The sequence below is a fragment of the Rhamphochromis sp. 'chilingali' genome (genome assembly GCF_963969265.1).
Source record: "Rhamphochromis sp. 'chilingali' genome assembly, chromosome: 2".
In the NCBI taxonomy this organism is placed as follows: domain Eukaryota; kingdom Metazoa; phylum Chordata; class Actinopteri; order Cichliformes; family Cichlidae; genus Rhamphochromis; species Rhamphochromis sp. 'chilingali'.
In genome coordinates this window covers 67,617,790-67,630,467 of record NC_137930.1, presented here as the reverse complement: position 1 = coordinate 67,630,467, position 12,678 = coordinate 67,617,790, and the positions used below count along the sequence as shown (strand labels likewise).

The 12,678-nt window shown below is 40.8% G+C and overlaps 1 protein-coding gene across 4 annotated transcripts in view; it reads left to right on the top strand.

The window, feature by feature from the left end:
• The first annotated feature begins 4,336 nt into the window (after nt 1–4,336).
• Nucleotides 4,337–12,678, top strand: part of LOC308392359 (DNA topoisomerase I, mitochondrial) — a 53,005-nt gene continuing 44,663 nt past the window's right edge. The window contains exons 1-8 of one of the 4 annotated variants that reach the window (XM_080875340.1): nt 4,337–4,499; nt 4,670–4,797; nt 5,932–5,986; nt 7,621–7,667; nt 10,683–10,802; nt 10,960–11,047; nt 11,144–11,271; nt 11,388–11,503. In XM_080875340.1, the coding sequence (XP_080731466.1) occupies nt 4,682–4,797; nt 5,932–5,986; nt 7,621–7,667; nt 10,683–10,802; nt 10,960–11,047; nt 11,144–11,271; nt 11,388–11,503 (670 nt within the window). In that variant the 5' untranslated portion in view covers nt 4,337–4,499; nt 4,670–4,681. The remainder of the gene's footprint in view (nt 4,500–4,669; nt 4,798–5,931; nt 5,987–7,620; nt 7,668–10,682; nt 10,803–10,959; nt 11,048–11,143; nt 11,272–11,387; nt 11,504–12,678) is intronic. The other 3 variants (XM_080875341.1, XM_080875338.1, XM_080875339.1) reach the window with 3 other exon arrangements.

Genomic DNA, 12,678 nt, shown 5'->3' with positions numbered 1-12,678 from the left:
GAGGTGTGAAATAAACCGCAATGGAGCAAAAGATGGGTGTGTGTGGCTGGAGGATGTGTTTGTGCGTGTCCGTGTGCGTGCGCGCACTGGGGGGGGGGGCAATATTTTTCTTGTAAAACAAAGGGGGGCCCAGCAAAAAAAGTTTGGGAGCCACTGTTTTAGAGCAACAAGTTATTTATAGCACAGTGACTGGAACACAAGTGAAGAGAGATGTAACATCATACAAGACCATTGTTTCATCTGCCTCCATAATGACATCTCTCACCTTATCAACAAATCCAAAGTGTTTTGGATGCAGTGATTAGAGCTGCAAAGGGTTCATCTTTCACCATCTTACAATGCTTTGACTGCAGCCACTCCCCAGCTCTCTGTGAATGGTGCTCATGGCCATTGATCAATAGTCATCGAACAGTGGTCGCTGATCAATAGTCATGACAATAATGATCAAGAAACTGACCTCACAGCCTGTTGTTGTCAGTGGTGCTGCTTTCAATCATTGTGCAAATGTCCTGTTTATAAGGTTGGGAAACCTGCAGTCATCTGAGCCTGAAGACGTCACCTGGATGATGACGAAACGTTTCTCCCACTGAAAATGTCCAGATGAACAGAATCAGCGTTCTGGGATTTCCTTACCTGGATGACTGAGCTTGTAATGACATTTCTGTGTCAAAAAACTATCCTTGTTTTCTTAGAAGACATAATGATACCATAAAAAGTTTTACTGTGTTTTTGTGGGTATTTTGTCGACTCCATTTACATATAGGGGATTTTCACATATTTCACTGAAGAGGCATGTGCCACCCTGCCTAGACCTCTTGCCCCTCCTTTGTCCCCCCATGTAAAAAATTCTACAGCTGATTCTGCTTTACTGCTTTGAGTCCAAGACTTGGCAATTAAGGGGATTCACAGGAAAGAACATAGCCACTGAGAAGTGAAAAGATTAATTTTAAAATTACTTTTATCCATCACAGTCAAAGGAGCTTGCAAAGAAAAGCGTCTGGACTTCTTTAAGTTGCTTGAAGACGTTTCACCTCTCATCCGAGAAGCTTCTTCAGTTCTAAGGTCAAATGGTGGAGAGTCCCAGATATAAACCTAGTGGGAGTTTCCCCCCACAGAGGGACAAAAGGACCCCCTGATGATCCTCTAATCGCCTGAGCCAAGGTGTGAAACTGGGCGTGGGTCCCAATCAGCCAGAGTTTCGGGTGAGTTCATTGTGAAACCTGGCCCCACCTTATCATGCGAATTCCTGAGGTCAGATGGCCCAGAATGTGAGTGGGCGTTAAGGCGTCTGGAAAGGGATCTCAAAACTGGATTATAGATGGCAGACAGTTGGTGTCGTAAACCCCGCCTCTGTTCAAAGATGGTCGCTCACAGTGGACATAGATGGCTTCTTTCACTCCTCTTTCAAACCATCTGTCCTCTCTGTCCAAAATGTGAACATTGGCATCCTCGAAAGAGTGTCCTTTATCCTTAAGATGCAGATGGACTGCTGAGTCTTGTCCTGTGGAGGTGGCTCTTCTGTGTTGTGCCATGCGCTTGTGAAGTGGCTGTTTGGTCTCTCCAATGTAGAGGTCTGAGCATTCCTCGCTGCACTGTACAGCGTACACCACATTGTTAAGTTTGTGTTTTGGCGTTTTGTCTTTCGGGTGAACCAGTTTCTGTCTGAGCGTGTTGCTGGGTCAAAAGAGTGTCCTTTATCCTTAAGATGCATCTTAAGGTCAAAGGTCACTCTTTCGAGGATGCCAATGTTCACATTTTGGACAGAGAGGACAGATGGTTTGAAAGAGGAGTGAAAGAAGCATCTATGTCCACTGTGAGCGACTATCTTTGAACAGAGGCGGGGTTTACGACACCAACTCTCTGCCATCTATAATCCAGTTTTGAGATCCCTTCCCAGATGCCTTAACGCCCACTCACATCCTGGGCTATCTGATCTCAGGAATTCGCATGATAAGGTGGGGCCAGGTTTCACAATGAACACACCCGAAACTCTGGCTGATTGGGACCCACACCCAGTTTCACACCTTGGCTCAGGCGATTAGAGGATCATCAGGGGGTCCTTTGTCCCTCTGTGGGGGGAAACTCCCACTAGGTTTATATCTGGGACTCTCCACCATTTGACCTTAGAACTGAAGAAGCTTCTCGGATGAGAGGTGAAACGTCTTCAAGCAACTTAAAGAAGTCCAGACGCTTTTCTTTGCAAGCTCCTTTGACTACGATGACCTGGATGACTGAGAACCTTCACAGACTTTATCCATCACACATTCCTAAGCAAATTCAATCTACAAAAATGTATTTATTTGTATTTATTTATTTTACTAATTTTTAAACATTTAAAATAGAATTAACCAGTACTCTCAATATTTGGGTTAAATTAAATGAATAAAGAGAAGGTTCATATATGTTTGAGGGGTTTGCCACATATTAATGTATAATTTCACATGAACTGTGCTGTTTTGAGGTATTTGTGTTTGTGTGGCTAATGGTTCGCCCCCATCATGTAATATTTTTATTGACATTGTGTATGTGTGTGTGTGTGTGTGTGTATGTGTCTAACACCTGGCTGTGACTATATGTGGCCCTGTCAAGAAAGTGCAGCGACAGCCTTCAGCTGTCTGCTTTCACCGACTTCTGTGGATACATACCATTATTGCTTTTTCCAACAGTATTTTAATGCAAATTCATGTCTTCCTGCAGTAACTGTATCCTTCATTCAAGCTGAAAACATGTTTAAAAAAAAAAAAAAATTTCAAATCATATCCACAAAGGTTCAGGAAACACAAATGATATACTCTAGCTATTTGCTTCTGGGTTTAACACAAAGTAATACATCCTTGTGTTAGTAAAGGATGGGCTAAGAAAGCAAAGAAAATTGATTGGACAGAATAGAAAAATAGACTCACAGTTGAGATATAATGATGCTGCAACCATGTGACAAAACCAAGTGTCAAGAGGTTAAACGGCATCCAAACTGGAAGATTTAAATGTGAAGTAGCTTGATCCTTACTTACTTAAACCTTAATTAGGTGCAGCCTCATTAAGGTTTAAGTAAGCTTAATCTTCAGTGAGTGTAACTTTTTTCTTGTAGTTTATTCAGATACAGTTCATAGTAATATATGGTAGGCTTAGTGCACCATGGATGCTTTTATTTTCAATGCAAAGCACCAAGAATTTCATTATTAACATGCCACATGGCAAGTGTCACAAGGCTTTGCATATAGCATTTTAAAATATTACATATTCATCTGTTACTCATCACTTTCTAATCATCTCGATTGTTGATGCTTCGTGCCATCCTTTCCAGTGTTGTCAGATCAAATAATGTCAAAGAACCCCAATGTTCTAACTCCAGGATGGGAACATTTTTCAAAAACACTTATCAAAGACTTTTAAGTAACAAAAAAAAGATACAAAGCTACCTTAATGCAAGAAAGGGCAGGGGGCAATACCAAGTTCAAAGTTTGTACAAAGTTGCAAACACTTAAACTTGTGACTATTTTAGCTACAGCAAAAACCATAGTTACATGTTACCAGCAGGCAGAGGTGGGTAGTAACTAATTACCTTTCCTCAGTTACATTTACTTGAGTAACCTTTTGTAAAACAATTACTTTTAGGAGTAGTTTTACTTTTTACTTTTACTTGAGTAATATTATTATAAATCGCTACTCTTACTTGAGAAAAATTGCTGGCTACTCTAGTCAGTGTGAGTAACTTCACTGAATGAATGATAAACAAGTTTAAACCAAAAATGAATGAGACACAGACACAAACCTACAGTTTGTCTCAAAGCGACACTTGTTGTTTGTACATAAAGTTTGTTGATTTAATTCTATTCTATCTGCTGAGCCTGTTGTGCCATTTGGAGATCAAATCAATTAACACCATATATTGTCACTGGGAGTACTTTACCCAATTTTAATATATGTGTGTGTGTGTGTTTTATATTGAACAAAAATTGATTTGGAAAAGTGTTTCTTCTGCTTAGATGTATTATTTTGTAATCATGTTATTTATATGTAGCGAAGTTGGGCTAAACTTTATATTTTTGTCTGTCTGATTGTCTCATTTTTGAACATTAAATCAGATGTTATGATCAGTTACTCAGTACTCAAGCAGCCCTTTTTTACTAAATACTTCTTTACTCTTACTTGAGCCATTTTCTACTTTTACTTGAGCAAAACTATGTTGAGGTAGTGCTACTAAAGAATACAATTTTTGGCTCCTCTACCTCTGCCAGCAGGTAAGGTAGGCTGCCCTGTAAAGAGAGTTCACAGGTGTAGCGTCACCAAACTTCGTCACCCAATCAGAAGTCAGCTGGGTGTGACGCGAAATAACCAGGCGAGATTCAGCGCTGTTTGTTGAGACCGCGTAAAATGTTTGTAGCCTACTGCACACGGAAAGCAACCCGTTATTTCCTAAAACTACAAGTGCTGAGGAAGTTTATTGATAGTACGAACTTCTACTGGCTTGTTATTAGTTTCTGAAGGGAAAATTCGCTGTAAGCTAACAAATGTATTCTTAAGTTCACCGGCGTTGCTGAAGCTTGCTAGCTAACTGATTAACTTCAAGGCCACGTTTTTACAGAACGACTAAATGTTGTAAAGCATGTTTTTTCCTGGTCTATTTGTTGCAAGTATGCTATTTAATGTTCTCTGTACTCTGCCAAAGAACGTGTGAAAGATGGGGCGGGAGAAGGACGCTAAAGAAGACGAGAAGGCCAAGCACAAAGCGACGAAACTGAAAAGACTGAGTGACAGTGAACGCGCAGGAGCTGGGGGAGATAACATCAAGAAGAGGTGAGTGTTGCGCGTGTCTGCTGGAAAGCTATATATACACACATGTATATGACAGGCACAGTTTAGCGAACACTTTATCATTATTCCATCATGAGAGACTGAGGGGCCATTATCAAATCAGCTCCCCGAGCCACCGTGTCCTGATTGCAGCTCCCTGATGATATATGCATGTGACCTGACTGAAGCACGTCCAACATCTGTTCAGCGTCGACACAGGGACCAGATCAAAGCTGTTTTTCGCAGGGAGCTTTGCCTTTCATGTTGTAGAATGTGGAGACAAATTAATTTGGATTAAAAAATGTTAATGAATAAGTTGAGCCATATGGCAGTATGGGTGCCGCTAAATGGGGGGAAACAGTGTTACTGGAAGACTGCTGTACTGGCTGAGCTGTCACGCAGGCTGATGCCATTGAGTGCATGCATTAATTTCACTGTGTACAGTGGGTACTCCATCTTCATATGAATAAATTAATTTACTTTGATATCTGATGCGTTTATTAGCATGCATATGTGAGCAGACAAATGAATGTGGAGTGATCTGTCATTGGCTTGTGTAATTGATGAGAGCAGAGAGATGAATAGACACCTGAAAGCGGCACTGGCAGCAGAGCAGACGGCTTTCTGTGACAGCTAGCCTCATGTTATTTCATGGCACACTGACTGAATTACTGATAAAGGATCAACTTATCCTTCTCAGGTACAAGACTCGGGGAACTAATTTTCCTGAGCAAGTGGCTCCTGCTTTAACTGGCGAACTGCCTCATTCAGATGCTGAGGATTTGTAATTTAAAAAAGAGAGGAGTAATTACAGCTCAGTTTCATTTGGCATTCTGCTCTGAAGGTTGGAAAGGTCACAACTCAAAAAAAAGCAGGCTCAGGGCTGTGGGAGGCTCCTCTGGGACACTGCTTGTCTGATTGGTGGCATTTTGTAGTGTTGTCTGTCTAGAATAATCGTATCTCGGCGTGGACACGAGTCTAACATCATCCTAATATGCCCTCAAGCCTTCACTTGATAACAGCATAGCTCTAACTGTCTGTTAATGCAGTGCTTCTCTGACTTGTCTTGTTTCAAAGACGGCATCATTAACAGCATTTTTCTTTTCCTTTCGTCTGTCATGGCATCCCGATGAACAGCCCAAATCCAACTAAAGCCACGGAGAACATGGATAAAAGAAAATCTCATAAAAAGGTAATTTTTAAAAAGCGGCCTATCAGCCACTGAAATGTGACCCAGTGGGGAGGGATCATTCGTGTCCGCCTATAACTCATGCATATTCCACATGAACATGAACAAATCCCACTCCATTGTCTAACTCAGTGGTTCCCAAACTTTTTTTGCTGAGCCCCCCTTTGTTTTACAAGAAAAATATTGAATCAAGAATGTGGGATACTGTCCGTGATTTGAACAGCCCAGCGCTGCTCCCGACGAAGGGAAAAGCAATTCTGCAGGGGAGACCTACCTCGGCACTTGTGCAGGTGAAGCCAAAGGGAAGATTTGCTTCACCATATTTTCTAGACTTTGGCTTAGAATGAAGTTGGTTTGGAAACATATTCAGCGATGCTTCATCTCCTGCTTTGCGTTTGTGTGGGCGCCCCGTGCTAGCAGTGTCCAAGCGTTTAGTTTTTTTTCTCCTTGGCATACGGGGGTGGGCCCCACACTTTGGGAAGGTCTGGTCTAACTGTTTGCATATTAATAATAGTACTTTGTATTACAGTGTGTAACATAACCCGATGCTATCCGGTCGTTAAGTGATGACGTGACGAATCCTACTTCCGGGTCTAAAGTAGTCTGCGTTTAATATGGCTTTTGTGTTGTTAACATGTTTAATGTTTTGTATTTTCTTCTATTTGATCTCAAAAAGCTCCTAAAACAGTCAGTGATCCCTGTTGACCTCCCTCGGCTTTTATTACCACTAATCATTTATTTAAGCTCAGTTTTTAAAACCTTAGGATGTAACTACAGCCCAGCCCATGCATCAGTATATGAATGGCTAACCTCGTGTTGTGGATGGATTATCTCAGTTGTTCTCCTGGCTGAAGTTTGGTCCTTTTACAGCATCCTGCCATGCGATTACATTTGTTCCTGACCACCGAGAACACTCACGTTAACTTTTATCGAGTGGAAAAAAGTTAGCTTGTTTATATTATGCTAACATAGCTGTGTCGCTAGCGGTCACGTAGCACATCATTATATACCAGCTAGCCCAACTTCAGTAACCCTACAAACGTCACTGCTGTTTAGTTTTCTGTCTTCATTTATGCTGGAAGTGATAACAGAGCTGTACGTTTTAATTTGTTTCCAAAACCCCGCAGTCAGGACATGCTATATTGTATTTAGATAGAAGCTAGCGAGCTAACTTCCTGCTAACTTCTAACTCCGTTAAATGTCATAAATTCCGTTTTCATGGATGCCTGGATGTTAAACTCAATTGTTACACCTGGTAGAGCAGAACGCTGATCATTTTATTAAAGATGAAAGACTTTAGACAGTTTTTCAACTCTCAGTAATGCTGAGTGATCGTTTGATATATGGACCTGCAGCGGAGTTTAGGCCCAGACACGGCTAGTGACGTCAGACTGAACAACCGGATAGATTTAAGGACTGTAGATATTGTTTCATTGTAAGGAATCTTGATTATTCTCGGAAAAAGTTGCTATTTAAGAAAAGCACAAGCTTGTAACCTTGAGGTGCAGCACTGTTACAGAGATGTGAAAGAAATGAGTCGCACTTTTTTTTTTTTTTTTTTTAACACTTCTGGTGCTTTGCGTAAGATCAAGGTCCAGCTGTCTGTCCTTGAGCTTTAATCTATGTTATTCCCTTAGGTCAAGACACCAAAGATGGAGAATGTTGAATCATCCAGCAGCATCAGGTAGGGTAAAAGTCCTGCTACCAGCACTGGATTACTGTTGAAATGCTGAGATAATAATCTCACTAAGCTTTGGTGTAACTGTGCCAGAGTTTTCCTTTTTTTTCCCTTCTCCCTCCCGAGGTGATGAAAAATTAATTCTTGTGTTTTGATGTTCAGGGTTCCTGGACAGAAGCATTCCCATTTTCTACAGTGTGTTATGTTGTCTTTCAGAAAATTAATTTTACTGTGCACTGACGACAAATATCTTTGGCTTGTCTGCAGTGAAATAAATGAGACTGCATAGTTTGAGTAGTTGGATGCTCAGCGGGGTGTTGCCAGGATGGCAGGCTGTGGCCGAAGGCCCGCTGCGTCAAATCTGTTTCACAGCAGTGTTTCCATAGAGTTGTTAATGGATTATTTCCCAGATGTGGATTTAGCCCAACCCAATGTTCTGAGTGACATTTCAAAGGAGATGTCATATGGAAAAACGTTTTGTGAAATTCTGGCTTTTAATGTTTCCCTTTAGGGTTTTTTTTTCTCCCCCCACAAAGGCTCAGGTGGTAACTGTGCTAGTTGAGTGGGTTTCGTGCAGAGAGCAAAGTTAAGGCCTTGCAGCAGAGTTAGTGAAGAAACATAAGGCTATTAGAACCACAGACCGTAAATGTCAGTGCACACAGTGACCCAACCTCCTTTTTATAGCTTTTTATGGATTTTGCTCAGTAGTGCAGTATACCACAAAAATATAACCGTTTCTACTAGCGCGACGTTTTTTTCCTTTCATTGAGCAGTTGAACTGAACATCTTGACCTCGGTACTCTTACGTTTGCAAAGTTTGACTGAAAAGAGAACAGAACGACAGATAAAGCGTTTTCCTTTCATCGTCTTTTTCCAAAGTGAGCATATTACACGTTACATTAAAAATCCCTCACTTCCTCCATAAAGCCTTACACAGAGTGAACCTTCACTAACTAATCTATTCAGCTCGGCTGCATTTGGCTCAAATCCTTCTCTTCCTTCTCATGACTTCATGTTAAGCGATGTTTCGGCTGTGAGCAGGTGGGAAAAAATCTTTGGGAATGATGTCTTGTTTTTATTTTTGTGATTTTAATATTGTTAAAATGTAGGAAAAGCTCATACATCATCTCTGCTTCAATGCCTGGCTTCCTTCTGACTCATAATAGCCAATCATTAAATTCACTAATTTTTAGTGCAACAATGAAAATGACTGTAGTGTCTGATTAAAGACGTGATGGACCATAAAGGTCAGTAATGACATATAAAGGTGTCTTATTGTCTACAGCGTGTACAACAACTGAAACGTCCATCCATCCATCCATCCATCCATTCGCTTCCGCTTATCCTTTTCAGGGTCGCAGGGGGCGCTGGAGCCTATCCCAGCTGTCATAGGGCAAGAGGCGGGGTACACCCTGGACAGGTCGCCAGTCTGTCGCAGGGCCAACACACAGGGACAGACAACCATTCACACTCACATTCATTCGAACATTCACACCTAGTGACAATTTGGATTATCCAATTAACCTATCCCCACAAGCTGCATGTCTTTGGACGGTGGGAGGAATCAGAATACTTTATTGATCCCTGGGGGAAATTATTTAAGCCGGAGTACCCGGAGGGAACCCACGCAAACACGGGGAGAACATGCAAACTCCACACAGAAAGACCCCGGCCTGGTGTTGGAATTGAACTCAGGACCTTCTTGCTGTGCGGCAACAGTGCTAACCACCGTGCCACCGTGCTGCCCACACAACTGAAACGTTACTGTAGAAATTAGCTTTGCAAATATGCCTAAAGTGTTCCAGTGATGTAGCTTCTGATTTGTCAAAGTAGCTACAATAACACAACTTATCATAGTAAGACTCACTAATACTAATGATGATAATTACTGGTTGTGTTCTGTTTCAGTGTTTCTGAAACTCACAACAGTGTGATAGGTTGTCAGGCACAGAGTCCACTTTTCTGTCACATGTTGTGAGCTGTGTGGATTCTCTCCAAGTACTTGGCATTCCCACAGTCCAAAGACGTTAGCTTGGGTTAATTGATTCTATATTTGTTTTATTCTGTGGGGTATACTGGTACTTTATTCTAATTGTATTGTAAAACAGATATCTTTGTTTTTCTGCCTGAGTTCATACAGTATTGGGTGCAGTGACCGGATGGAGTCATAGACCTGAGAACCCCAGGAATAGCTCATTACCTTCAATCTGAAAGCATCAGGGTCCTGCTGTAGCAGAAAGAACATTATCCTGATAAATGCACAGTGAATAGTTGCTACTATAGTGCCTTGTAATTTGGATCAGTAAGCCAATTTGGCAATTATGTGCTACGCTGCTTTACATTTTCCACATTTTGTTCATTTCCAGAATGTTGTGGGAGGAAAAGGAGAAAACAAATTTTTATTAGCAGCAGTGACTGTAATTTGTTGATTTCTTAATTTGGGCCATTTCTCTACCCATCAAATCTTCACTCTGCAGGGAAATCCAGGCTTGCACTTGTGTAATTACTCCTTTTTTTTCTCTCCTTTTTAAAATCTCTAAACGCTGTCATTATGTCATTATCATTACTGTCGATAATTTTACTCAATTACCACAATTATGCTTGATTTCTTATGGTCAGTGAGTCATCACGGTGTGCTTAAAGATTTTCTTTCTACGCCAAACAGGAGGGCAGCAGTGAAAAATAAGGCATCAAGCTTTTATTCTGCATGTTAACTTTATTAAGTTGATACAAAACCATCTACTCAAGTGAGATTAAAAATGAATAAAATATAGAACACTTGATAAGAATTCAGAAATGTGTTAGTCTAAGTCTTAAAAAACTAAAATAAGGTCCGACTTGGGTCCAAAAAAATTAAAATTAAAAATTGTGAATTAAATTTTGAAGGCTTGCTGTTAAGACTAGAGCTGCACTTTGGAATGAGTATTTTAATAATTATGCTAATATGTCAGCAGAAATGTGTAACTCTGATGCTACAGAGTGGATACATTTGTAGCTAAAACTGTTCATTTTGTCGTTCAGTGAATCTGTGAAACAGGAACTACAGGATGATGCTTTTACAGCAAAGAAGAAAGGAGTGAAAAGGAAAAGAATTAAAGATGACCCCAAAGAAGGCACCAGTGATTCTGCCAATTCACCCACGTAAGTCTGACCAGGTCTAGAAAAAATCCTTGTGTGTCCTTCTTCATGTAGGATCACTTTTACTGAAAGCTGCTGCAGAAAAATGTACCTTTCATGAGTAATTCACTTAGTTTTGTATGCAAGCCATTAGTTTCTTTCATTCCCATGTTGCATGCAGCCTGAAGAAGAAGAAAAAGCAACGTCATCTCGAAGAAGAAGGTGATGGAGTGGCTCAGACAAAGACGTCAAAGAAGAGAACACAAAAGGTAAACTTCTGTCTCCATCGGGGTAATCTTGCACCTACAACAAGTTCAGCACGAGAAACATGGTTCATGGTGAGTTTTTTTCTCTCTTCTGCACAGATGGTAAAGAAGGAGGAAGAAGAGCAGGCTGTGTCAAAAAAAAGTAAGAAGACAAAGGAGGAGATTGAAGAAGCAAGACAGCTGAAGATCAAAAAGAAGGAGGAGGAGGAGCAGAATCGCTGGAGATGGTTGTGGAGTGCTCTTTTCATCTGGACACTCTTCCCACCCACACATACAAACACAAAGTGCAATTTTAACTTTCACTGATGCGTCTGTACTTTTTTATCATCTTGGTTTTTGTCAGGTGGGAGGAAGAGAAGTATGAAGATGGGGTGAAATGGAAGTTCTTGGAACACAAAGGACCCTACTTTCCCCCTGAGTACCAGCCTTTACCTGACAATGTTCACTTCTACTATAATGGTCAGTTGAGTGTGTGATTGAAACAAGGGTGACGGGTACAGGAGCTCTACTTTTGTGTCTTACAGATACTGTTGAGACAGTGTTAAATGATTTTACAAGTTAGATGCACTTCAGTGTAGGCTTCTCTGCTTCTATACAGCGCAGTCAGACATTACCGACATCATTTACTGATACGTCTGCCTCACTCTAAAAGCCAGAATCAGCTCATGTACGAAAAGCATTGTGTGGGTCTCATTTATGGAGAGCGTTACAGTTGTCCTAGAAAAATTATGAATAAATAATTATACAAGAATTTCATTTTATGCCAATAATTTACGTCATGATTGTCTGTATTCCTAATCTAGGATTACCAGTTATGTATCAAATCAATAAAATGTAAGAGTGAGTTCAATCTTAGACAGAAAAAAGGTTCAGTGTCGATTCAAGAGGCTGTGATGGATAGTCTGTTAATGTTTCTTCAGAAGCTTTTAAAAAGGTTTATTAAACTTTCTTTAAGAAAGATTTTAGACTGATTATCAAACCTTCATGAGTGTCCTTCCAGAGCCAAGGCCAAAGCTCCATCCTCTTTAGTTTAAGTGCTGCTCTGGTCACGGCTTAGTTTTGTAGAAGAGCAGTCCTTTCCAAGAAACATCATCAGTTGCTGTTGGAAAAAAAAATAATGAAATGTTACATTGCAGTTCTGAAAGGTATTCATGCAGTCCTGTGAAATTTTCTTTATGCAATACAGATATTTAAACCCCTCACATTCACACACCCAGACTTCAGGCCTGCATCAAGATCACGTGTAGAAATGAACATGGCTCTCACACTGATACAAAAAAGGAATCCCTCCCTGCTCATGAATAACCTCCACTGCCTGTGATATCCATGTATGGCTTCCAGATATTCACAAAGTGCCGTTGTTTGCCCATGGCAATGTATGAATCTGTGATTTCCTTCTTCCAGAGTCCCATGGAGGCTGCATCCATACTTGTCCAGCATAGTGCAGTGGCTCCTCAGGCTCGAAGCAGTCCATAGTCCAGTGATTTAGTCTGCTTTATCAGTACACAGTTTAGCCTTTAAGGGGATTTTAACCTTAAACACTTCAGACAAACACTTGGTGACATCTTTCCAGAATTCCTGAATTTTAGGACATTCCCATAGACAATGGAGAAGAGTTCCTTTTTCTGTATTTC